Source organism: Callospermophilus lateralis, chromosome 2, assembly GCF_048772815.1.
Source record: "Callospermophilus lateralis isolate mCalLat2 chromosome 2, mCalLat2.hap1, whole genome shotgun sequence".
Classification (NCBI taxonomy): Eukaryota; Metazoa; Chordata; class Mammalia; order Rodentia; family Sciuridae; genus Callospermophilus; species Callospermophilus lateralis.
In genome coordinates this window covers 157,084,974-157,111,757 of record NC_135306.1, presented here as the reverse complement: position 1 = coordinate 157,111,757, position 26,784 = coordinate 157,084,974, and the positions used below count along the sequence as shown (strand labels likewise).

The following is a 26,784-nucleotide window of genomic DNA, read 5'->3' as shown; positions in this document are numbered from 1 at the left end:
GAGAGATAATGGAAGATGCAACCTGCTCCACTAACACCCTCCTATGGAGTCTGTGGAAGGAGTGGGCTGCCCACAGGCAGTAAGAGGAGGTTCTCTTTTCCAAATAGACTAGGGGATATTGACTCTTGTGTGGCAGACAGCTGGTGCTTGGTTTAAATGTATTCCTCATAAGAATTTCTTAATAAAATACTCATATTTGATAGATCTCCATTTTACAAACCAGAAAATGATGAATAGAGAGGTTATATAACTTAGCTAGGAAGTGGTTGAGCAGAGATTACAACCTATGTCTGGGATTCTAGGAACGGTACTCTTAATGGCTTCAACAAAGCTTCTCAATCCAGTGTGCAAAGGTATTGCTGATAATGGATTATAGATATGCAGAACGGTTTTAGGCCCTCCTACCACCACCACCCTCCCATCTCCAACTGTAGAGAGCCTCTTGCCTTCTCCTCAGTATCTTATCTATCAGCATGAGCAATGTTGACAAGTGTCAAATGGGCAAGTCAAGAAGCTCTACAGGAAGGGTTCCTCCCATCCATCTCTGGAGGCTCTGGGACATCCAGTCCCTTGTCCCACTCCATCCCAGGAAAAATTTCATGTAACTCTCTGTAGATAGACTGAAAGGAGCCTTACCTTTTCTGTCCCTTAGAATCTCTGGTCCTAGAGAGTCTTGGTCCTGCAGTTGCCCGAAGCCCACCTCGTCGAAACTCTGCCATCCCTGGTGCATCAGTGTTGAAATTTCCTGACTGAGTTCTTCGGATTCTGCATGGAGAGGAATCCATGGAGACTGTCAGGGATGACCTGAGAGTCTAGAGGCAGTGTAACCCCTCCTTTGCAGGTAGGGCCATGCAGTCCAGACTCAGGGCAATGCTATCTCCTTATGCCTCCCAAGAGATCAAGGATTATGACTTATGACAGTTCCTTCATTGGGCTTGCATCTCAATTCTAAGCCTGGGGTGGGCCACTCCCCTTGGGGGACAAATTAAAGGTTGCTGCCTGGAAGGAGGCTCCAGTGTCTGCCTATTTCATAGACTATGTTACTTGGGCCAGCAAGAACTCAGCTTTCTGTCTTCAAAGATTTTTGCAGTCCCATCTGTTCCTCTCCCAAAACCCATATAGGATAAGCTGAAGTGAATATCATTGGGGGTGTGTGGGATGGATGTCTAGAATGAATGACACGTATAAGGATACTGGCTATATTTAACAGATAACTTTCATATATATCTTCCCTTCTCTGGGCCCTGAAAAAATAACTCAAATTCACCCTGAACATGACTGCTCCATTTTAACTGCTGTTCCAGTGTCTAATAGACCAAGTACTTACATAGATTTTTTATTGAGTCAAGAAGAAAATTAATTTCAAGTAATATGATTATAACCCATTACTACCAACTTACTTTCCCCAGAATTTCTTGATTCCTTTGGGGCTCCGTTTACCATCTGGTGTCAGGGGGGACTGGGGGCTTGACTCAGCACCCGATGAGTTGGAAGAGAGTTCGTTGGCCATGGCAGCATTATCCCAACTGCTTTCTGTGTCTCCTGTGGTTGAAAAGATTGAATGATATGTCAATCAGATAGAGGAATGACCTTTAGACCCCTATTCCCTAAGCCCAGGCATCCGATTTGGAGTCCAGAAGACCACCCAGCTCTTTAGAGCTTGACACCAGCATCCCAGAGGCCAGTAGAGGCTCAGGCACACTCCAGGCTTTCCAGATAAGGCATCAGTGAGCTCAGTGTTTCAAATCTGAGTGAGCTAATGTCATCAAATTCAAAAGGTTTGGGTCTAAGTTTTTGTGGATTATTCAACAAGGATTGTGTTGTCTTTTCAGAGGGATATGCAGGCATGCAGGCAGGAGGGGACAATGGCCAAGCATTTGGGGTAGTGGTAAAAGGATTGGTAAATGGGAAGCAAAAGCATTCTCACTCTCCACCTCACCTGGTATGGGTACAGTACCTAATACAGGGGCACTGACACTCCGGCCACGATCTCCAGCCAACCAAGAAGCAGAGAAGCCACATGAAGAAACAAGAGAGGCCAAAGTCCAACCCAAAAGTGTTACAGGGAAGCAAAGAAATAAAAAAGAGTGTCATCAAGCAAGAGAGAAAAACTCAAAAGAAAAATAATCCCATGAAGAAAGATGGGGTAAGTGTTGACTCAGCCTAGCCTACAGGGTCATTAACTGAAAGAAGGCCTCAAAAGAGGGGCCAAAAGCTAGGTGCCATTTCTGGCAGGCTGAGGTATTTGTCTACATGTGGGGAAAGGGAGGGAGAACAGCAGGGACTAAACAACCTGGGTCACATGAAGCTCTTGCACAGGTGTCAAAGGTCATTCAGTCAGACTAGAATGATCTGAAGCTGCTGTGAGTCCAATCTGTCACTGGATACACTCATTTAAAGGCTTATCTAGAGCTTCTGTAGCCACAGCAGAACTAGCCTTCATGAGCCAACACACAGGCTGACTCTGGCAACAGTTGAGTAGAGGAGTCAGAGGAAGTGGAAACCTTGTTGGACTAGAATATTCCTTCCTTGGCCCCATGAGATCTGCTGGTGCTACTGGGGAGAAATCACCTATTTTGGATGAAAAGTAGCAAAGACCTCAGGGTTTCAGGACTTAACCTCCAAAGGGATACCTGTGAGCTGACATCTTTGCCCACTGACCACTGACTTCATTTGCCTAAAGAGTGCATACTATAATCCTGCTGGGAGACTCCAGACAAGGCAAAGAAAGGAGAGAAAGTCCAGGAGGCCAGAGGAAAGAAGGGTGAGGGGCAGGAAGAGTGACAGGATATCTAAGAAGATGGGAAAAGAGGAATCATGGGAAGGAAAGGCAGGAATTCAAGAGAGGAGGAACAGAAGAATAGAGGAAAATGGGATGGATTACAATCGGGAAGAATAGAGTATGCATACAGGTTGGGTTTTCTTGGATGCTGGTATTTACCTCCCTTGCCAAGGCAGGGAGCTGTAAAAATGGGATTACTGTGACGTACAAACTGTACCAGCACCCACTCCCAACATTCTCAATTAAGGGCTGCAATGGCAGGCACAGGTATCTTGTACAATAATTGGAAGTGCCAAAAAAATTGCTCTAGCATCTACTAGCTGAAGGGTTGGACACTCACTCAGTCTTAGCAGGTTGCTTCCTACAGGGTCAGGCTGGGAGGTGGTAGAAGTAGATTTGGCAGCTTCTCCATTGGGTGTGGCTCCTGAAAGCTTCCCGGGTAATGTAGGGTATTTCTGTTCCACCAGGAATGAGCTGTCCTATTGGAAGGAAAGAGAAAAGGAGAGATACTTAGTTAATCCTGAGACTCAACTCAAACCCAGTTAGGAAATCCTTGGATATCCAAATAACTCTATTCTCTAAGAGTTCACAACAACAACAACAAAAACCTCAAAGATTATTTAGCCCAAGCCAGGAAAGAGGACTAGAGTTCTGAGAAAGGGAAAAATCTGCCCACACAGTGAGACAGGACTAGAGTCAAGCCCAATCTAGGGATGACTACAATCACCTGTAAGCAAGAATTGGACATGTCTTATGAAGGAGGCCTTTGCCACTTGGCCTAGTGTTCATAAGCTTAATGAATCAATAGCCATGAATTAGTCTATGAGCTCTTCAAATACAGAAGCCAAAATTCTCTACCTACTAGTTTATCTCATATATAAATATGAGGTATGTATCATATATTTATCTCATACACATACACACACACACATATATATATATATATATATATATGTTATGTATATGTATGTATATGGTACACATACGAATCTCTATTACACATTAATGATTATATAATATATAATTAGTTATATAACATGTTATATATTATATATTATACTACACACACACACACACACACACACACACACACATATATATATATATATATATATATATATATATATATATAAATAAATAAATCTGGTCTGGGTTTCCCTGTTCTCCTCAGACCTGCTTTCCTGTAGGCAATAAGGATGTGCTTCTCCAGAGTAGGACCCTCATTCAGAAACAGGTCAGGGCAAATCTCTTCAGGGGTTTAACCAAGTACATAAATTATGTAGATTCTGGCTTAAAGGCTATGCTATAGAAAGAAGATTAGAATTTAAATTTGAAGCAGTAGAAGAAAAAGTCTGTTTTGTGATAACAGTTCTTTATGAAAGCCTGTTAAGACATCGCAAGAAGGTATGCACACACTTTGCAAGATGACAACAGGAAACGGGGAAGAGGACTATATGCCAACACAGAGTTCCCTTTGGAATTTAGGATTATTGTCTAAGGTACATTGTCTGAGGCATAGTTTTGATGCAATGGACCCTGTGGTTGAACACTGGCCATATAAAAAGTCCCAAAGAAGCAAGTTGAATAAAAGAGGAAGAAGAACAGCACTTATTTGGCCAAGGAGCATATATGGCCCCTAAATCTACAAACTTGGGGAAAAAAGTAGAGTGCATTTCAAGAGCAAGAATAAAAGAGAAGAGAAATTGCAGCAACATTGTTGAGGGACCCAACTATAGATCACTTGATTGGATCCAGAAGAAAAGTCATATGGAAGACAAGATAAGATTTTGAAACTGGCAAGTCAGGCCAATAATGGGAGACTAGTATGACTGAGACATCTTTGAAATTTCATTCAGCTGTAAGTCAAGTGTTCAATACATTTCTGAATTCAGTTTGCTTATAAATGTATGTTCTAGAAATTGTATGAAATGCAGTTCACTCATTGAATATTGAAAATAACCTGCTATAATTTAGCTCAGAAAGGAAAGAAGAGGAGACTAAATTCTTAAAGAATTCTGAAAGAACTGGCTAGTGAGTAGAAGTAATTAGAACTTCAAGAGATGAAGAGCATAAGGTTTTCAAGTTCCTGATGATCCATGAGGTGGAGGTTTGACATGATCAGACGTGTGGACAAGAGCAATAGTTTCCCAGTGCTAGTTCATGCACGGGCTGCTTCACTTGCAAAAACAACATAAATTCCCAGGTTCCTCTGGCCCTGTGAATCAGCCCTTTTGGAGCACACTCCAGGAGTCTATATTTTTAACAAGCGTCTCAGATTATTCTGATACACAGTCAGATATGGGAACCTCTGATCGTGGGAAGGCAGTGTTCAGAGAGTTCAGAAAACTGAGGGACCTGACTCAGAGTTCCATATTACACAGGAAGTAAAGGAGAGGGAAGGGCTCTCAAACATATTTGTGGCTGTATCATCACATAAGCTCCCCCAAGACAGGGCAAAGATGGCCAAGGACAAGAACTCTGATGTGGGCCACCTATGTAGTTCCCTGAGTAGCTGAGATACAAAGAGAGCATGCACCTGGCCCTAGGATAGGGCTCCAGACCTGTAAGAAAGACAGCACAAGGAACCAAAGGCAACGGAGAAGGCTCTCTCAGCTCTGTTGAGGCCAAGAAGAAAAACTGTTAAGAACCATTCACTGCTGGAGAAAGCAGTGCAATGTCAAGATAGAACACAGAGGAGACAGGACTGCTTGAGCCTGATTCTGTTCTCCCGTCTCCACGAAGAATAATCCTGGCTATGGGGAAATGAAAACCCCTGAGAAAGAGCAGCATGGAACCTATTACTGAGCTGCTTTGAATTACCAAAAAGCAGAAAAGCAGCCTGCCAGAGAGGGGAGAGAGCCCACGGCCTGAGTCAGACTGACTCAGGAAAAGTTCCTTCTCTTTAACCTTTCAGAACCTTTGTTCTGTCATTTCTAAATAGGGAATAACAATTCCTGCCTCTGATCTGCTGTGAAATGATACACATACAGTGGACAACAGATAAACAGAACTATGCATGCTGAGTCCTAGAGAGATAGCAGTCCAGAAGAGCAGACCCTAGATCAAGGAAGGCACAGGTCAAATGACATCTAGAATATCAAGCCCAAGTCTAACCCAAGACAAATTTAAAGAATACATTGAGAAACTAGTGCTTTAAAGGATGGTGATCCATGTACATGGTAAGAGGATGTTCAGTCCTGAGAACAGAACATAAGAGTACTTAATTTTAGAACATCAGGAATAGAGGGTACTGACTCATCCCATAGGAGAGCCAGATCAGGGGATGTGTATTCTGGTGAAGCTCAGCAGACATGTCTCACAGTGAGAGCTTGAAAAGAATATAAGAAGCATCTTATGATTTAGTGACCTCTCAGTGACAGAAAGAAAGGGCCTGGCACCAAGGGTAGGGGATACTGCAAAAAGATCACTGCACCTGTGGAACAGTCCTGAGGAGGATATGAGGTGTGTGTGTGTTGGGGGGGGGTGTGTAAAGAGGTGTTCATGTTAAACTAGTTGAGACCACACAAGATTTTACTTATGGTTAAAATCATAGAAGAATCAATCTTTTAATCTGGAGTATGTTCTCTTCATAAACAATCCCCCATCACATATATTTCTTACTTATTAAGTCAGCGTCTTAAAGCTTGAGCTGGTGAACCAGCTCTGTTTCCAAAAAGTGGGTGATTACTTACACATGTATTTTAGAAACATGAATGACCTCTGTGAGGCTGAAGAGGGAAGAGAAACTGCTGGGTGAAAAATACCATAGAGCAGTCTCTGCAGGAAGGCTTTCAATTTGCCAAGGGACTATACAAAGCCTGGGTTCCAGGCTGAGACAAGAAAGCAGGCAGAAGACTCCTGCTCTATAGTTCAGATGGCTCAAGGAATGGCTACCCAATTGTAGCACTGACTGCTATAAATATAAAAGTGCAGAGAAGCCTATAGAAGTATAAAAAAGGTCTTCCTCTTACACTGAGTTAAGAGGACAGAGATGGCCCATTCTATCACACTGGTATGAAAATAAAAAATGACCCTCTCAGGTCAAAGTCCACGTGCAACAAGGCCCCATGTCTCATATGAAAGGCAAATGAGGGTCAAGTACAATACATTCTCCCATATGATGTTAAAAATAATGGATGAAATCATGCCATTAATAAAAAACTTCAGTTCATCAAGGGCTCGATATTTGTGCACCAACTTGGAAATATAATCATCTTTCAAAACAGGTTTTTCGGGCTGGGGATGTGGCTCAAGCGGTAGCGCGCTCGCCTGGCATGCTTGCGGCCGGGGGTTTGATCCTCAGCACCACATACAAACAAAGATGTTGTGTTCGCCAAAAACTAAAAAATAAAATATTAAAAAATTCAAAAAAAAAAACAAAACAGGTTTTTCTAGGAGGAAATAAATTCTAATGGAATTTTTAAATGTGATGTGTTCATTAAAGGGAAGCTAAGAGTACTTGTTTGTTTTTTGTTTTGTTTTGCTGCACTGGGAAACAAACCCAGGGCCTCAACATGCTAGCCAAATGCTCCACCACTGAGCTGCATCCCCAGCCCTACTCTTGTGTTTTTCATCAGCACATAAAGGATGAGAGCTGCCACACTCTTCTGTGTACTGAGATCACAGCATTCCCTGCCCAGTGATTAAGGCTAGATTGTTGTTAAAGATTAGATTCTATAAAATGGTTAGTTTTCTCTCTTTCTATAAAGATTAGTTTCTATAAAATAGAGCCTATAAAATGGAGTGTTGATAACAACTCCTATCCACAGATAATATTGGTGAAAGCTCATTATACACCTGGGTGCACATAAAAGTAAAATGGGAGGAGGAAGTTCTGTCTTTCTTCTTGTCCTCTTACCCGATGGTTAACATATCTTAAGACTACAAAAACCATAATTTGTTATAACACTCTGGCAAATAGAGCAAACACAAAAAAAGTGATAATAATTTGAACTTAATGTACCTTGGGTTCTACTGCCAAAGAAAGCTGCTTCCCATTGACACACTGTGGAGTAACAGAAAGAATTTCAATTATATGGAGAAAAGAGATCTTAATAAGTCTAAAAGCTTAAATAAGTCAGGACTATCCACTTGCTTATATCTGAAAGGCTCATGCCCCTCCCCCATCTTCGTGTCAGGAGATCACCATAACATGCCAGCAAATGCAGATCCCTGTCTAACCTTGTCGACAGACACCCAGGCCACTGCCAGCAATCTGATCAGGGAAGTTAGAGGCATATGCCCATGGGAGCAAAGCCACTAGACAAGACCATGGCTCCTGCCAAATCCAGCTTTTATGGATCTCCATTGTGTCACCTAGGAGGCTGATACTGCTGGAACCAGGGGATAGCATGCAGCATGGGATCACTAGCGGTTCAATCAGAGCAGGTTCCTTGTTCTGTGATGACTAAGCAAAAGAGCCTGTGATCCTCTAGCATAGATGCCACCCACATGGTCAAAGGCTACTAAGGGGGTCACAAAGCCCTCATTTTCCTAGATTTTTTTTTTTAAAGTTGCTTCTTGAATCTTGTAAACAATCCCAGACCTTACTCTGGGAATCATTTCCTTTATCCATATTATTTAATTCAAAATTGCTGCAATCATCCCAAGTGCCTTGGGAGATAAGGCCAATATTCAAGATCTTCTCTGGCTTGATCTAATACTTGGCTCTGACCTTACTTCCTCCTATTTCCCATCATTCCCCAAATCCTGCCTGAGCCCATCAGACTTGGACTCAGCCTTTGCTCACTGACACCTCTTCTCTTACCCACTCTAGCCCGCATTTCCTGAGTTGTCTTGTCTCTAGGATGCCTTGGGCTATATTTGACAGATTTTCTCAAATATTGTAATTCTGCCTTACCAGCAAGAGCCTCTCCAAGGTAGGGGCCAGGACTCGCCCACATATCCCAGCTCTGTAATAGGCCTAAAGAAGTAATTCAGTAATCTTTATGGATAGATTGATGAGCTGACCTTATCCACAGATTCGCTTCTTAAATCTTCTAGACTACAGGAGAGTTTTTTCTGAACCCTGGAAAAACATAAAGTGACAAAAATAGTTTTAAGAGAAAGTGAAGGTTGGTATCATTAATACAGAAGGCAATCTAAATGCTTAACCAGTAGTCTCTCTTGGGCTTAGGGTAAATGGCAGAAGGAAGATCCACCTTCTTACAACAGCCAACATATTAGATGAGGCTGTCCCACCTTGGGAGATAGCCTGGTTCAACAACATGTTGGTGAGGGCATGATAGCATCACTTAAGTCCCAATAAAAAGTCCTTCATGTTGCTCAGTTAGAATACACTTAACTCTATTGCATCCATGAGAGGTAACTACTGTGTTATCTGTGTAGCTACCCTGCGTTCATAAAGAAGACTAATGTCTACAGAGTCAAAGTACAAGAAGAATACTGATACTGATTTGTTTGTGAGTCTAAGAGTAATCCAGGTAGGAAGAAGTTGGTTCCTCCTTAGAGTAGAGACAAACACATCAGCCAGCCATTGCTACAAAGCACTTCCTGCTAAGATCCTCCAACACTCTTCTCTGGCCCTCTATATCCTGAGAAGTCTGCTCAGAGGAATATTGTTTTCATAGAGGCTATTTTGCAGAGAAGGGCACCAAATAATTAGAACAGAGGCAATGCCACCAGTGATCACAAGGGTAACTATGTGCCAAGTCTTCTTGGCAGTTATATTCCTCAGTTAATGGATATAAGACAAATTTTCTTTATACATTAGTCTCTTGTAAGTCCAGTCAGTGTGAATCCCTTATTGTTATTTCCCCCTGAGTGAACTCATAAACTACATTTCTTATTTTATAAAACTTAGGACTGGTCAATCACTCTCTGATATTGTTGGTTTGCTCTGGGGCTGGCTGATGCTTCAGATTCTCTATAAGTTGGACTCTGAGAGTAAAGACTGGAATCTGGAGGTTCAGCACCTTTCTAGGGAAGCCTGGTATGATTACGTTCTTCCCCAGACACGTTGGCTGAAAGAGCCTTTTCATGGTGGTGAAACCTCCATATCTCCCTCACTGACTAAGCTCAGAAACATGTTCTAAAGAACTGAAATGGGGATCCAGAAATGGGTTAATTTTGGAGGGAACCAGTCAGGTGGTAGTCAATGACTCTATAGTGTAGTTTATAAGCATTTTTTCACCAAAGCAATTGGACCAACTTCCCTGTGGGGAGAAATGTTCCTCCCTATAGTGCCTGGGTGGTCAAAGGACTAAATCACTCCAAGAATGCTAAGGACATATCAAAAGGGATGATGGAAATGACAGACACACGCCATGGGGCACACTCAGCTCCAAGGAGTCACTGGAGGGCATGGGTGAGTTGTAGTAGTCACTTCTCCACTGAGACCCCAACTCCTGGCCAGCTCTTTTCTCAGTGGCAGTGATCTAGACTCTCAGCCGTGGGAAGGGAAGCCCTTCTATGACCAGAAGAGGCAGGCCTGGTTGGTTCCCCGTGTCAACTGAAGGATGCATGTGCTCAGAATGGTGGTTGTGCTCACCACACATGGCCAGTTACCCTCCACTTGAGGATTGCAAGATGGGCTGAGAGCAGAGCTCCAGAGAGAGGGTCAAGCTCCTACCTGCTTTCCAGTGATTTCTGTGGCAAAGGAGGTGGCCCCACTGTGGGAGAGCTGCATCTTGGAGGCATCTGTATCAAAATAGGGTTACCATAGAACAGAGTTACTATTTGAGAACCATCCTTTCTCCTTATTTGATATCTTTGGGGAGTGACATTTCCACCACTAAGTATAGCCACGGTGGATACATCAAGATGGATGCCTTGCTCCTTCAAAATACCATGAAGGCAGATATGTCAATCCATCCTGGTTGATGCCTTTCTACTCTAAACCCCAGCTCTTAGATAAAATTCACATCCTTGCAGTAGACTCAGAGACATGAGTCCCTGGGCTTTTGCTACTCCAGTCCTTTCTGAGATTGACTCTTCAGCTCTTCTTTTCATTTACTAAGTCATTACACATGCTTTCAAAAACATTCCCTTTCAGCTTAGGTTAGCCAGAGTCAAATTCTGTTACCCCTGTGAGAGAACCCTAATGACATAGTTACTCCACAAACACTGGCCCAATGCTAGGTATGAGGTAAGCACATTACACATCTGACAGGCAAATAAGTAAGCAAGGATAAAAACAATGCCACCCATCCTAGGGCACTGACGCTGACAACATAAAAAAGGGAACAAAGACAGGGAGAAGCTCCCTCTAGCTGGTGGGAATGTTGAGAGAGTTTCAGAAGGGAGAACACTTGAGGCAAATCTTGAGATGTGAGAATGAGTTCATAAAGAAGGGAAGAAAGAAAAGAGGATCTCAGGGGGAGCAATGTAAACTAATGAGGGTATAAGAACACAGTCCTATGTCTTCAGTATGGTACTAACCACAAAGACCACCTCTTCCCTATAGGAAGAACCCTTATATTATAGCATAGTTGTTAAGAGCTTGAGTTTTGTGGTCAGACAGACCTGAGCTCAAGTCAAGATTCTGCCATCTACTTGCAGTATGCCCTGGAGTGTATTATTTACCTCTCTAATCCACAATTTTATCACAATAAAATAAGAATACCAATGGGGTGTCATGAGAAGTAAATTAAGTAAGAACTATACAGTGACCACACAGAGGTAATAAACAAGGCTTGTTATTGCTATTTTGTAATTGCCAGCAATGTGGGGGTACTTCCTTGGCTCAATAACAGGGTTATTGGATCACAATTTGATCTTTCCTTAATTAAATGATTGATCTGGACTGCTAAATTCTTTTTCAGTTTGACCATTCTGGAAGTTCATGAAACATTTTGCCCTTAAGCTGAAAGCCCTTCTTCACCTGAGGTGGGTATGCATGAGTTTATTTGTTCATTTGTATTTAGAATAAATTCTGGGGGATTCATACAACAAAAACAAATTTCAAACCAAAGAGAAGAAAAATCTGTATGCTCATTATAGGCACTGAAAGGGCTGTCTGTGAAGCAGGAATGTATCACTTCAGAAGTTGAAGTTATCTCTCTAAATGAGCAAGGTGAATTATTCATTTGTTGAATTTTACTGGGTATCAGACATTATCGCAGATCCTGAAGAAACAGTAGTAAATAATACACCACATTGGTCTATGCTTACTTCTACAGAGGAAAGACAAGGCATCCAATTAAAAAGAAAAATTCCTATCCTTGAAAATTCCAGCACCGACTATGCTGTTCCCAGTGAGAATACAGGCTTGAGCCATGGACCTTTCTTTCCTTCACACTCTCTCTAAGACCTAAGACCTGTTCCATTGATTTAGTTAGTTACCAGTTAAGATGTACATTGGAAAGGTACCTGACTAGATCCTCCTTCAAGCTAAGGGCAAGCTCCAGGGGCTGCTAAAACCCCATATCATGAATGGAAACATGGTACCTCTTGTTTAAATTCTTCAGTGCCTTTATTTACAGTGTTCCATTTTCTAAAACTTCCCTCCAATTCTTCTTCATTGATGGAGAGAGTTCTCTCTGAAGGCCCTGGAAGCATTAAGGTTGGAAGTATTATGGTGGACCACTGGTATATGAACTGTTCAGAAGCTTATAATTGTACCACAAAACCCTAATATCATTTTGCCTTTGTTAAGTAAGAATAATAAAACAAAAGGGACATTAAGAGTGTTATTTGGAAGATTCTTCATAGCATCTGAGCAAAGGCTATCATGAGGGTCATTTCAAGGTCAAAGTTCACTCCTAGAACAGAGGTAAAACACCCTTCTCCAGCTTTCTTATTTTTTTTCTTTTTTGCCTGGGGACAATCAGGTCATGACAGAGGCTTGGACTAAGATCCCAAAGGATTAGAGAAAAGAAATCTGTAACATTTGTGGGGGGACTGGAAGATGTCCTCAGCAGTGACTTGTTAGCCACAATCCTGGCAGAGGCATGGCTTCTTCTCAAGAAGAGACAGAAGCAGAGATTCCCGAATTGCTTTCTTGTGAAACTGCTGCTTTTTCAGGATCTGTGATGGGGCTGAGGTCAATGGCATGAGTGACAGACAAGGAAGGCAGCCTAGCATATGCTACACTGTGCCTATAAGAACACAAATGTGTTTGTACATCACAGCAGTATTGGTGGCAAATAAACAGCTCTCCCTGTCCAGTAATTTCTTGTGAAAACCAGGCACCTGGTGATGCATGGAAGACTCCCAGGTGTCCTTGGAGGAGCTCTAGGTTCTCTAAGAGGAAGACAAGCTCTACTCTCCAATGGGAACACTTATTTCTGATCCAGGTTTGTTTCCATTCTAAAGGGTACTCTGACACGTGTAGAACATCCTCTAAGGGTGGAAATTCCCAGGCAAAAAAGTTGAAGATTTTATTTTCTTGATGATTTGCACAGTCCCTGGAAGTTATGAGCTGACTATCATTTGATAACATTTTTGGAATCAACAGATTCCACTTTTCTACTATCAAGGAGAGTCCAAAAAGCTTCATTCTCCAGTAGATTTTCTCCAATTGGAAGTAAAGAATCATCTGGCAGAATTACCCCTGGATTTGACATAGCAGATAAAATACTGTTCAGGGAAAATGGAAGATTTGCTCTTGTTCTTACCTTGAGTTGCCATCACAATCTCCTTCACCCTTCGGTACTGGTTCAAGAGCCCTGTGAGCTCCTCTATCCGACGGTCCTGCCATCATGCAAGGAATTTAGATTAGCACCACTACTGAATTTCATTTTGGGACCCAGCTATATTCTGGGCACATCAAGAAGAAAACCCACATGACTCTACCTGAAGGTTGTGGGCCAACAATCACTGACATATCCTTCAAGGGTCTTAAACATTTCAAAAGCATGAAACTCTCTGCCCCCTACCTCCCTGAAGTAGCCACCAACAAAGTCTGCCTCCTGCTCCAGTGTTACCCTCTGAAGTTGCACAGAAAAAAAGACTAAAAAAAAAAAAAGCTGTCATATTTAACCTGATATACTCACCTCTTCCTTAGGTGTCAGAGATACTCACATACAGAAGAAATTTCCAGAGGGGATAGGTTCTTTCAAGCAAGGGTCTACCAACTTGGGAGACCACAAAGATCTTGGAGTCAGACACCATTGAGTATGAACCCTGGCTCTGCTCTCCACTAGTTACCTGACCCTGGGGAAAGGATCCTTAGAGATGATGCTTACATTAGCTAGGTGCTTTTTATTTATAGGTGTGTTTATTTATGATTATGCAAGAATGAGGTGTGAAGAATATAAGGTGGCAGGGTAAACCAAGGCATTGCATGCTGCCCAGTGTCTTTATGATACTTGTATAAAAAAAGATTGTATACACAAATATTGGTGGACTGTTTCTGAGTTTTGCTAGGAATCAAAGCAGGAGCTATTACATTGGCATTAACCACAGTAGTATTTTTCCCCTACACTAGCATAAACAGGCAGGGCTTTAATTTGCCTTTGAAAGAATCCATTTAGGCAAAGTTCCCAGGCATCCAAAACAGGTGCTGAAACTGAGTCTCTAGGAGGCAGAAGCTATCTTCCTGGCATCTGCCTGTTGATGGCCCAACGGACACAGCTGTATCTTAGTACCAGAGAGCAACAGGAACAAACAGAGCTAGAGGTGTTATCAGGGAAAGGACAATGGCTATCTTACCTTATCTTCATTGGCAACAAGCAGTGTTTCCATCCCCATCTTCAGACGTTGAATTTCTTGATCTAAAAGAATTTAGGCAAAGAAAGGATTATTTGTATAAATACAAACAGCTATCAACATATGTTAAGATGCTACTCAAGTTCAAACTTGTTATGTGAACTTGGATTGTTTCTTTAAAGAGCCTGGGACGGTATCTGGTACAGAGTTAGTCTCATAAAATATTTGTTTGACTATTAAGTGAATGAACCTGGTATTTTGTCTTCTCTTTGTAGACATTTACGGGAAAAATAAAAATGCCATTTATGCAAAAGTGACACAGAAGAACCAAAAATCTTTTACAATCAACCTCTCCCAAGAAGGCAGATATTCTTATTCTCATAGGCATATGTCTAGGCTGCTGGCTTGTTTTTCTTTTTCTTATTTTAAGAAACAGACTATAAGTAGAGGAGAATTTAAAATAAGAAAAATAAAAATCTACATCTAAATGGATACTGAGAAAAATGATTATGTAAGAGTTTGGGGTAGTCAACTTAATTTCAAATAGTATAATCAGTATAATACCATTAAGGGAAAATAATCTTGTTTCATTATAAACCTACAGAATTTCCCTGTGGGCTGAGGGCTCTGTGTTGGTCTGTGATAGAAAACCCATATTTTTTTCTCACTTTAGACCCATGAGGGACTTAATTGAATTCTTCCCAAACTTGTCTGAAGAACCAGGTCAAAGGCTAATGTCTAAAGAAGCTGAAGGTCATTTGCCAGATACTAGAAGTCTAGGGATTGATATATAACTGGATTTTCTGAACAAGAACCTATACCTATTCCTAAAGTGGATACTGCAAAGGGATTGGGATGTCTGTATAAGACAAGACAAGGGAACAGAAGTATAGGCATCCATCCTATTTCCTTTGGGATTTTTGTTATATTCAATGAGAGTAGCAACAGTAGATGTATGGACTTTGTGTGAATAGTTGTGGAGCTCATTTTCAGGGTGAAGTAGAATGTGTTTGCTCATTATCTTAGGCTGGCAGCTGACATCAACTCTGTAGCTTAATTTGCCAGGAGGTGGGGATAGGAGGTAAATTACAGATAAAGATTGTCAAACTTGGATTTGTAGCCAGAACCCAACCTGAGCAGCAAACAACTAAAGGACCATCTCTAGGAGGTACCTGATAATTGACTGGGGCAGGTCCTGGAAAGCCTGGACTGCAGGGAAGCATGGGGTAGAGAGGGAAGGCTGCCTGCCTGTCCTAGAAGTCATGGCCAGGAACTCTCTGCCAAGGTTTGGCATAGTTCACGACTTCCCAGTCTCCACAGGTAGGCCTTGGCAGGTACATGACACCCAATTGGAGGATACCAATGAAAAGCTACAGCAGGAATGAACATCATATTGGTCACTAATTTCTTTTTTAAGTCTAAGCCACTGATGCATGGTTGCATGGCTTCCACATCAGCTGGAGATTCAAGTTAAGCAGTGCTGAGGCCAAGATGAGACTCTACAATGGCACCAATCCATAGGACAATATGATCTCCAACAGCATTGCTCTACAGCCTGGTGGCAACTGGAGAAGCTGGAAGGTGTGTAATCATTCTGTATACATCGCAAATAACCATAAAGATAAAATGCATTAATTGGAGTATTTGAAGATTTATCCTCTATTTTCAATCAGTAAGATTTAAACTCCTCAGGGACCATTCACCATCCTTATTCAATTACTTTACTTTGGAGGTTACCATGAGCTGAATACAGTGCTGGGCTCTGTAGATACATTCCTAAACAAGAAAGATACCATCCTTGTCATGTCAGAGTGAAGATCGTCACAAGATCTCCTCAAATATAACACTGATAAGTTATAATAAGTACTGTGAAGTAAACATGAAGAATTCTCAGAGAATAAAAGGAGTAGGGGCATCATCTTGTAGTTGGGCAGTCAGGAAAGGTCTTTCTGAGAAATGACATTTAAGTTGAGATGTAAAGGATGAGAATAAATTGATTTGCTTCTGTAACCTTAGGGCCTTGTACAGCTGTCAGGTGGGATGAATTTATAACCCTCCTTTTTGGGGATAACACAGAAACAAGGCCTTTTAATCAAAGGAAGAGTCAGGTATTTGCTACATTCTCAGTAAAAGCTTCAGAGGGCTGCACAGAGCTTCAATGAATGCTGTGTACCTGAGAAAAACATTCAGAACTGAGTGTTCTAGATACAGGAAGAGTCCGTGACATGATTCTACAACAGAGTTGTGCTTTACAGGCTCCCACACATGCACACATATATGCATGCATCCACTCACTTGGGCATGCTCAGACACATACATGCATGAAAGTGCACAATGGCATAACTACATACACAAGCATATGCACACTCATTCATAGATACACATGCCCATTTATAAGAGTGGGCCCAGAACAACTGCATTCTGTCATAGTCAATCCAGTCACCTCTCTCTGCATGGTCACTGTGGAGAGCTGTGGTCCGGGAGAGCTGGCTATGCAGACGCTCGATTTCTGCATCTTTCAGAGCCACTTGCTCTTGTAGCTGGGCCACCTCGGCCTGGAAAAACAATAGAGAATTCCCAGCAACTCAGAACAACTTCCAAACTATGATGAAGTATCTCATGTTTGATCCCAGAGCCCAGTGGGCCCTAGGACATGAGTGAGGGAAAGAGGCAATAGAAGTAGGAGGGCTCTCTGCTCTCCCCACAGTGTGGAACTCTGCCAAAGAAACTCACTCTTTCTGGTCATCAACCTGCTTTTTTTCCTGCATCCTCCTAGTTGACCAGGCTCTTTTTCTCCTTTGCTCACTGAGGCCAAGGTACCCCTGAGACCACAGGAGCTGTAATTGTGTAAATGTGAGGGTGCAGTCCTTGATTCAGACTTGTACATTCTCATTTTAGATGTGATCTTCCTTATCCCAAGATACTCAAGCTACAGCACTTAGATATGCTGCTGTAACGAGTGCATGCAGCTTCATCTCCCTACTCCCGGTACAGGAAATACAGTAGAAATCAAAATACCACTGGTAGGTAAAGCGTGAGCCAAAGGCTCCCTCCCTGGATGTTCTCACACTTTTGGGCACAGTTAATGCCTCTGCCCAGCCTTTAGGCACATCTGCATACTTGCCCAAATATACATACATACAAGCATTTGGGTGTGTTTGGCATAAATGTTTGCAAAAAACAAAAGCAATATGTGCATTCATATATGTAAACACATGGGCAGCTGCACTGGATGGTTCCCAAGTACTAAGTTTAGTAGGTTAAATTTCATATACTAGATGTGTTTGTCTATACTTTCCCATATTCATTAAAAGAATAAAATTGTTTGTCTCATCACAAGAGGCACCTTCACTTTGGAGTCGAACAAATTTGGATTCTCGCATGTCCTAGTTGGATGACATGTGACAAGTAATTCAATCTTTCTGAGCCTCAGTTCATCTATAAAATGGGAGAAATAGAACATACCTCTTGGGACTCTAGTGAGGATTAACTAATATAATGGTTATGAGCAACTCAGTCTAATACTTAGTGCATGTTAAGTTTTCAAAAAATGCTACCAATGTTGCTCCTCTTATCCTATTCTTTCCGTTATGGATAATCAGCTCATTTCTGTGAGCATCAAAACAAATTTAAAAAGGGGTCAGAACTGACTCCTGAACAATGGAACACACAGAAAAGACTGACCCATGAGACTTAGACTTCCCACGAGCACCCTAATCATGTCCCAACTCTGATCCTAAAGGCATAATACTTACTGTCCTTTCCCACAGTCACAAATTAATCTTTGAACTTCCCAAAGTCTTTTTGGTGGCTCCTCTGCCCAAAGGCCTTGTGTCCAGTTTCAGCATGCACCTTGCATCAGCCCCTGCTACTTTCTTACATCAATATACCCACAATATTCACCCTCCCATTTCCTGGGGAGAAACACAGGACAGTACAGGATTCAGTGTAGAAATCAAAGAGTGACTCAGTGAACAGGCCAGGATGCAACCCTCAGATACCTGCTTCTTAGTTAATAGAGTAGATGACCGTCACTGTTCTGAGGCTTGGGGTCTGTGAGCCCACCTTGAGGGTTTCTGAATAAACCTTCCTTCACATCCCCCAAATAGGAAGTATGACCACGTAGAGGACGAAGAGCCCATGATGGGTACGGTTTTCTTTTTGCAAAATTCACTATGGAGCTTTGTCCCCTGTTCTGATCTTTTTCCACAGAGGCAGAGAGCCAAGTATGGCTATGTCAAGCTGCTTGCTGATATGCACAGCCATGAAGCAGATTTTCTTGGCTCACTCAGGGCCTAGGTGCCCATGGGGTTATAGATAATGGTGACAGTGGCTTCTGCTTGCCCTTGAGACTCTCAACCCAAATGCCTCTCATTTCTATAAGGGCCAGCCTATTCTTGGAAGATAATCTCTTACCCTTTCTTGGACATATCCTTTCCCATTTCTCCCTTCCTTTGTGAACAGAGTAGGTGTTGATCTCTTTTAGGAATCTGAATCCCTTATGCTTATCTGCTAGGCCCACAGTTTGACTTCAGTGGTGCAGGTCTATTGTGACAGACCCCAGATCCTGGCACTCTGAGATCTCTCTCCTGAGGCCTGCCTCTGGGTGAGTACACTTATATATATACTGTGAACCCTACAGACAAGTGACATAGCCAAACCTCCCTTGTGCCAGACCACAGAACGGGGCAGAAATCACAGGTACTCTGTTACCCTTAGAATGGTACCTGTCCCCACAGGACCCCAGCCAACAATAGCCCAGAAGCTCTCTCCCTGACTATTAGGGCAAAGTATGTGGCCTCACTATAGAAGTAAGAACTGTGTAGCAAGAAGCCTGAGATAGCCAGGCAGACTAGCAGGCAGGCAGAGATGGGTGCTCTGGGTACCTGCAAGTGCCAGGCCTCATTAAACCCAGGGGTCATATTCTTCTTTAAAGGCAGTCCCTAAGAGAACTAAAGTGACCTACCTTTAGAAACTGAGAAAGTTTAAGCAGAAAACTGAAGAACTTCCAAAACCAGTGCAGGATTTCATTGTGGGGATTCAGGTTGATGCAGGAAAAGACAGCAGTAATCTCGCCTTGGCCAAACTAAGCTACTCTTTCCTTACCAGCCAAATCAGAATAACAAAATATACTCCATTGGGTTATTTTTTGAATTAATGAAAAAAAGTCTGAAAAGGGATCAGTACACTCCAGCACACAGTTGGAACTCCATACCTGGCAATTATTAAATAGCCTAGAGCATCTCACAGGTCTATGAGCCAAGGCAAAGAGCTTGGGTAATTTAAGAAGAAAAGAGCCACTTGGTTTACAACAAGGTGGTTTGCACAACTTCAAAGGTTTCACCAAGACAGGACTTGCTTGAAAGGAGCACTGTGGTAGAAGGTTTTGGGCTACTGGACAAACACAATGCTCTTAGAATTGGTGACTGTGAAACATAGCACATCCAAGGTCATCATCAGACATCAACAGACAGGTGGGCAGATGGACCCCATCATCCAGGTTGGTCCTGACTAGCTATAAGATCTTGAAAGAGTCAGGCACAGTGGCATATGCCTGTAATCCCACAGCTCAGGAGGCTGAAGCAGGAGGATCATGAGTTCAAAGCCAGCCTCAGCAAAAGCAATCTGTCAACTCAGTGAGACCCTGTCTCTAAATAAAATACAAAATAGGGCTGGGGATGTGGCTCAGTAGTTGATGTCCTTGAGTTCAATCCCCAGTTACTGCCCCCCCCAAAAAAAAATTCTGGGAGATTTACTTACCTCTCTCTGCCTCCTTTTTATCATCTATGAAATGGTTAAGCAAGTTATTTTATATTTATATGTTAGAATATTAGGGAGATATTAACATCATGTTCAGTATTTTCTTTCACTATATGGAAAATTGCAAAATTTTAAATTAAAAAAAGGTAAAAAAATTGTATATAAATTATCAACATCAGAAACAGAGAGAGAAAGGAAAAAAACGGAGAGGGAAGACACAAAAAGAAAGAAAAAACTATATGGAAGGAAATATTAACAGGGTAGCTCCTAGGACGGCTGAGTATTTTTTATTTCTTTATTTTTTGGTATTGAGGATTAAACCCAGGAGCGCTTAATCACTGAGTACATCCCCAGAACTTTCTTATATTTTTATTCTGAGACAGGATCTTTCTTGCCCACGTCCCGCATAGGTATAGTGGGGATGGGGTTCCCCTCGGTGGAATGGACTGGCTGAGAAATAAAAGCTAAGAGAAATAAAACTGCAAAAAACAAAACAAACAAACAAACAAAAAACACACAGAACACAGACAGTCATTTCAAAAGCAGGGATAGGACAGGCAAGCTGATCAGACTTCTAGACAAAATTAGGCCCATGCCTGCTTTATTTGTATTGGAAACATCAAAGAGATCCTACAGAATGTTCTTTTCCAAAAAAGATTAAAGGTGGGCTGTTCAGTTCCTAATGGGTTATACCCATCTCTGGAGCTACTATAAGAAATCTTCCTAGCAGAGCAGAGGGAAAGGTCACATGCATTGGGCAATCTGTGGCGGTGGGAGAGCCATGGAAAGTTCCCAATCCCAGGCCTCTCTCTCCCTGGCTTCCATACTGAAAGAAGATCCATGTATTTCACAAATGACTTCTTGCAGGTCTCACAACATTGCTTAGGGCCTCACTAAGTTGCTGAAGCAGGCTTTGAACTTTCGATCCTCTTGCCTCAGCCTCCCAAGTTGCTGGGATTAAAGGAGTGTGCCACAATGCCCGGCCGATTCCTTTAATTTTTTTTATGGTGTGAAAACTCTTTGTGAAAGTATCATTCGCAATTAACTTGTAGAAAAATAAAAATACAAACTATAGTTTAATAAAACTCTAAGAAATACTTTTAAAACTCTAATAAGTGAAAATTAAAATGCCTACAGGGACCATCCAGTAACAACTGTGGGTGGCACTACAGGAACCCTAGGGAAAGGCAGGTGTGTCATCTAGCCAAGGGGAAAGGCTGCCAGGCTCCTCCCAGCAGGAATGTTTTCCAGGATTGTGAAGAGCTTCCTCTACCTCCTCAAAAAAAGCCCAACTGTATTTTTTTTTTTTTTACTGAAACCTAATATTTGCACATCTTTATAGGGTATAGCCTGATAAGTATGATACTTTGATATGTATATAGAATGTGTAATAATCAAATCATGGTATAAGAAATTTCATCTCAAATGTTAATCATTTTTGTGTTGGAAACTTTTTTACTCTTCTAGTTTTTTGAAATATATTATAGATTTCTGTACATTAAATTCCTTTAAGAACTAAAAACAGCCTAACTGTATTTTAATGTGAAATTTCCTGATGTTTAAATGAAATTAGTTTGGCATTTTAAAATATAATATGCAAGCAAAAAATAATTGTGGGCTAAATTCAACTAGTTTTAATCTCCACACTGCAAACAGAAGAAATAAAAGAAGGGAATATATTTATTTCACAACAGAATTTATTCATGGTGTCCTTTACATAGCAACCTCTCCAAGTTTAATAGAAATGTGATTTGATGGGGAAAAAAACTCAAAGTTTATATCATTTTAGGAATAGAGTCATTCCTAAATATAATGCATGTGACTTTTTGAAAAATTAATTATAAAAGGGGACTGCTAAGTTTAAAACAATGCACACAATATAACATTGATGCTCATGTGCTTTATGACTAACCACTCTCTGGCTGCCCCTCACTTACTAGCTCACTGGCTCACTCAGTTTCTCACTCCCTTCTGGCCCCTTCTCAGTGAATGTCAGCTATGTACTAAGAGGAAGTAAACTCATTACTACATTTCAGCAGCTCATCATCTCCCAGGCTCTCCATGAGGAGCCACCCTGGATCCAATCCGTCTGCTGCACAAGCTAGAGGGGTTGATTTGCATTTTCAAACTTAGGCTGCTAGAAACCCTGAGGTTTTGAGATACTGGGGATTGAACCCAGGGCCTCAGGCATGTTAGGCAAGTACTCAACCCAGCCGGAAACCCTGGGTTTGAACCATAATCCTCCCCACAGAACCCCTCCCTGTGAGCATCACATCTGCCTTTTACCTTAGTGGCCTTCAGCTTCCATTCATATTGATTCCGTTCATTTTCCAGCTCTTCCACTTTGATTTTGAGGTGCTTAAGCTCTTGTAGTAATTCCTAGAAGGAAGAGGGAGAAAGACAAAGTTCTAATGTTTAAAGGGCAAGCTCTGGGTCTCCAAACCTGGTTAAGCTCATGCAAAGACAATGCCAGGGGCAGCAGTAACCACATCAAGCTCTACACTGCAGCTTCCATTTTGAAACAGTTTGTGTTTCAGGCAAAGCTTTGTGGCTGTGTTAAAAAAAAAGGCCACGGAGTTCCAGGTATAAGAAAACTGTTGTTTTATTTTTTAGAACTTGCTCTGCCTGCCCTTTTCTCTGATATTTATGTCCTATGTGGGGTATACCCAATTCATGCACAGGTGTGTAGGGAGCCTGAAAAGTAAGACTCAAGCATGAGAGGACCAGAGATGCCGAACAAAAGTGGGTTATTTTCCCCCCTTGCAATTTAGGCAAAGGAGAAGGAAGCAGGTTAATTGGAAGCATCTCTCTGTGCTGAAGTTGGAGGAACAGCAGGTAGGGCAGGGTAGAGGTCAGTGACTCTTGCAGGTTTCACAGAGGAAATGAAAGCAGGATAGAAATGACACAAGAGAACAAATGTTATGTGTCAAATGTAGACACCCCCAGTATGGCATTTTAATTCAGAGTAGGAGGTTAGTATGAAAAAAGAAGAGAGCAAAAAGATACATGGGGGTTAGGAGAAAGGCAGAAGACAGAAAGGGAGATAACCTATTATTGTGTTGGGCTGGATGGGTGTCAGCACACAGTGGGAGATGAGGCTGGGAAGTTAAGATGGGGCTTTATTATAAAGGCTTTCAGATAAGACTATAAGGAATTCTGATGCCCTCCTTTGAATGGTAGGGAGCCACTGACAGTGGCTGAGTGGAGAAAGGATATTTAAACAACCTGCCTGTGTTCATATAGCTAGCAAGTGGTAAAGCTGGAATTCAAGCCCATATCTTCTGAGGTTAGGGCCCTTGCTTTTTAAGTTACTCCAATAAGAAGATATCACTAAGCTTTGTGGTCTTGAACCAAGATTCCCTATCAGATGAACTGGCATAAAAATCATTATCTCAATAGGCTTTCTGAATTCCAAACTCACATCACAAGCTTCCTACTTAACATTTCCATGCAGATGTTACACAGGCATCTCAGAACTGTCAGGTCCCAATTGGAATTCTTAATTCCCCATCTTAGTCATTAGTCTCATCCATCTATTTGCCTGAGCAATTGGTATCTCTTTCTCCCTCTTCCCTTACATTTGTAATTTATTTCCAGGGCCTTTATCAGTTTCACCTCCAAGAAAATAACCGGAATATCTCATTTTCTCCTATAGCAATGAATGTTTGGTAGCCTGACAGTCTCTTCATTGATTGCTCCTTTGTTGCAATCAATGAATTCTACAGCATCCAGGGGAATAATGATTAAAACACAAATCTGTTCACCATATTCCCTTGCTTCTCAAAGTTCATAAACTAATGCAGTCAGCCTAGCCTGCCCCCTTCCTAATCTCTTTCTCCATGTGATTGTTAATAGCTAGTTCTCCTATACTTTAAATCTACTAAGTGTTTGCCAGCAGGTTCTGGTACATAGTAGGTATGTATTATTTATCAATGAATGAACACCTGAGTTCTTTGCATTCTGAAACATTCTGCTGCAAAGTGACATTGCTTACACCTAAATTTTGTAGGGGAACTTGTTAAAATTGCCTTATAGCTGAGGTGAACATTGGTAACACCTGTCTAAAAAGAAAAAATGTCTTAAAACTCAAGTTATTGTGTCCATGATTCACATTGTTAGACTTCAAGGTCTCAGTCACCTGTTTCAACTTTCAGTAAATAGGAACATTATTGGTCCTGCCTGTGGTGCTCCAATCCCTCCAATCCCTACAATGGGGGTTCTTCTATTGTTCCTGAGAGGGCATGACAGATGGCACAATAGGAAAAGTAGAGGATACCACTATGGGGATGTAGAGGTTATGCTCTCCATGCTCTTGTGACTTCTTTGGCATATGGCCCCAGGCATGACCTCCAGGTCATGAAATCACTCTAAAGTGATTATGTGGGGTATTTTTTTTCCTGGAAATTCAGATGATGATTTAATTGTTATCAGCAAATGAAAATTTGTATTCTATTTTCCCACTAGGGCTAAACCTCTTTAAACATAATTTGATTCTTTTTCACAATAATGTGTTTTTCCTTTAAAAAAGGAGAATCATGTGAAATGCAGTTCCATTTAATCTTCCAGTGCAGGAGAAAGAATGTGACTGAATCTTGGGGAGGAGACTCCCAAGATTACCTTTTGCATAGATACCCCATTACTCAGAGAATATGACACACCTCATTCCTGTTGGAGGGCTGACTCACTTGCTCAGACCATGCTTAGTAAGGTTCTCAGAGCTCACCTCACATCACAAGAGGACTGAACAGTCCAATCTCTGATCCAAGGTAATACCAGATCCATGCTAAGCCACCGCACTCTGTGCTGGTTAGAAGAGAAACCCCAGCCCTCCAGCAATGAAATGTCCCACACACGCATGCTCTGATATACTTAAGTATGGTTCCTACAGGTGAACCCTCCCAAGGGGCACAGTTCTGGCTGCAGGGCTGGGGCTCAGCCATACAGCTGCTGGCCGCCACCTCCTCAGAGTGGTCCCTACTGAGTAAGAGGCGCTCTTGGATCTGCCTGTGGATGTCCATCTGCAGCCTACACATCTGCTCCTGCAGCTCACTGATCACATTCAGAACTGACTGTGGGAAGGAAGAGAAAGAAGAGAAAAGCACTCAAGGTCAGTGAACAGAGGCAGAACTCCTGTGGAGAGTAACATGGAAGGAAGTATACAGAGGGTAAGCAGCAGGTGCCCCCAATAGTCACTGTCCATGGTAGACCATTCTCTTCTCAGGAACCAAAAGACGTGGCATTTTTCCTGAGACTTGCTGTATCTTTAGCCTTTCTTCCAGTTTGAGCAAACCCCCGACACCTCCTTTGTGCTATGTTGAATGGTCATCCTTCCATGTCAACATCTGAGATGAACAGTCTTTGAGATTGCTTCACCCAAGCAGAAGCAACAGCAAAGACAGGTATATAATAGGGGCACACAGAAAGACACCTCCCTTCCACACACGTGTCCATGCTACACATGCTAACTCCCCCATGCACACACCCAAACGTGTCAACAGCCATGTACAAGTGACCTACACATTACACATGACGCATACATGATAACGTGTCCCCAACCCTATGCTCATTCAGATGTCAATAGACCTATTTTAGCACCCAATCTATATTTCTTTGCCTTGTCCAAAAGACCATCCCAAGCAAGGTTTTGCAATGCCCCACTGAAGTGTGGACCTTCCTGGTCTACCACTATAAGACACACTCCCAGCCACACCAATGAGGTCGAATTTGAAGTGATTCACTCATACTGGACACAATTCCTACTTTTTCTTATAGTTTCCCATAAATCATCAGAGGGCTGACTCCAAACCCAATAAAGCAAGTTTTTCAGAACCCATCTAACTTTTTATTTTCACTATTTTGAAAATCAAGAAGGGTTCACTTTTAGTTTCCCAGCAACTCACTTGATTTTCCTTAACTCCTTCAAAAGTCACTTGCAAAAAACAGCTTTGGGACTGCTGTCCTAAGTTCTTTGCACCTGTCAGAGGCATTAGAAGGATCAAGCCTATTCTTCCTTTGATCTTATTAAAAATAAAAACGTACCTTTTTAAAAGGCTTTCTATTGTCCTCAGCAGCACTATTCTTTGTTGGGAGTTTGCCCTTCCTGATACTGGTCATGCAGGTGCACTTTTATTTGTCTAGTAAATTTCCTTTCTATCTTTTGTATAGGTCCCTTTAAAATCTAGTTTCTCTCAAGGTATTGTTAAGTCCTTCCTTTTTATTGATATTATCTGTGACGTGGCACAGTGAGAACTATATTATTTTTTTCAGCAGCTCAATATCATTGAATCATCTTCTCTTCTAGAGTTCCCCAGATTCTTTATTTATAAACTTTCAAAGTGCATGTCTGTCTGTGTCTAGTTTTTCCCTTGCTCAATTACATGAACTTTCAAATAAAAATGACCACTCACTCTTAACACACTTTTCCATCAAAAAGCACTTTCTCCCTTTGCTTCAAATTTGTAGCTAGAAGGGCAGCTTTCCCAGTTTTATATTCTTCCTTTTTAGGTAGACCCTAATAAATGAAAAAAAAAAACTTTCAAATACTTCAGCATTCAACTGAAGACTTTTTAGGATTTATCCAAATAATTGTTGCCCCTTTCCCTCCATTACTGACCCTTGTCTGTATCTGATCA

At 41.7% G+C, this 26,784-nt stretch overlaps 1 protein-coding gene across 23 annotated transcripts in view; it reads right to left on the bottom strand.

The window, feature by feature from the left end:
* Positions 1-26,784, bottom strand: part of Ppfibp2 (PPFIB scaffold protein 2) — a 148,655-nt gene that overhangs the window by 13,594 nt on the left and 108,277 nt on the right. For 17 of the 23 annotated variants that reach the window (XM_076846806.2, XM_076846811.2, XM_076846803.2 and 14 more), the window contains 13 exons: positions 25,039-25,221; positions 22,439-22,531; positions 16,836-16,947; positions 14,396-14,457; positions 13,360-13,435; positions 12,191-12,291; positions 10,374-10,441; positions 8,753-8,810; positions 7,746-7,787; positions 3,123-3,261; positions 1,958-1,990; positions 1,401-1,542; positions 637-765 (listed from right to left, as the gene is read on the bottom strand). In XM_076846806.2, the coding sequence (XP_076702921.1) occupies positions 637-765; positions 1,401-1,542; positions 1,958-1,990; positions 3,123-3,261; positions 7,746-7,787; positions 8,753-8,810; positions 10,374-10,441; positions 12,191-12,291; positions 13,360-13,435; positions 14,396-14,457; positions 16,836-16,947; positions 22,439-22,531; positions 25,039-25,221 (1,238 nt within the window). The remainder of the gene's footprint in view (positions 1-636; positions 766-1,400; positions 1,543-1,957; positions 1,991-3,122; positions 3,262-7,745; positions 7,788-8,752; positions 8,811-10,373; positions 10,442-12,190; positions 12,292-13,359; positions 13,436-14,395; positions 14,458-16,835; positions 16,948-22,438; positions 22,532-25,038; positions 25,222-26,784) is intronic. The other 6 variants (XM_076846809.2, XM_076846812.2, XM_076846813.2 and 3 more) reach the window with 3 other exon arrangements.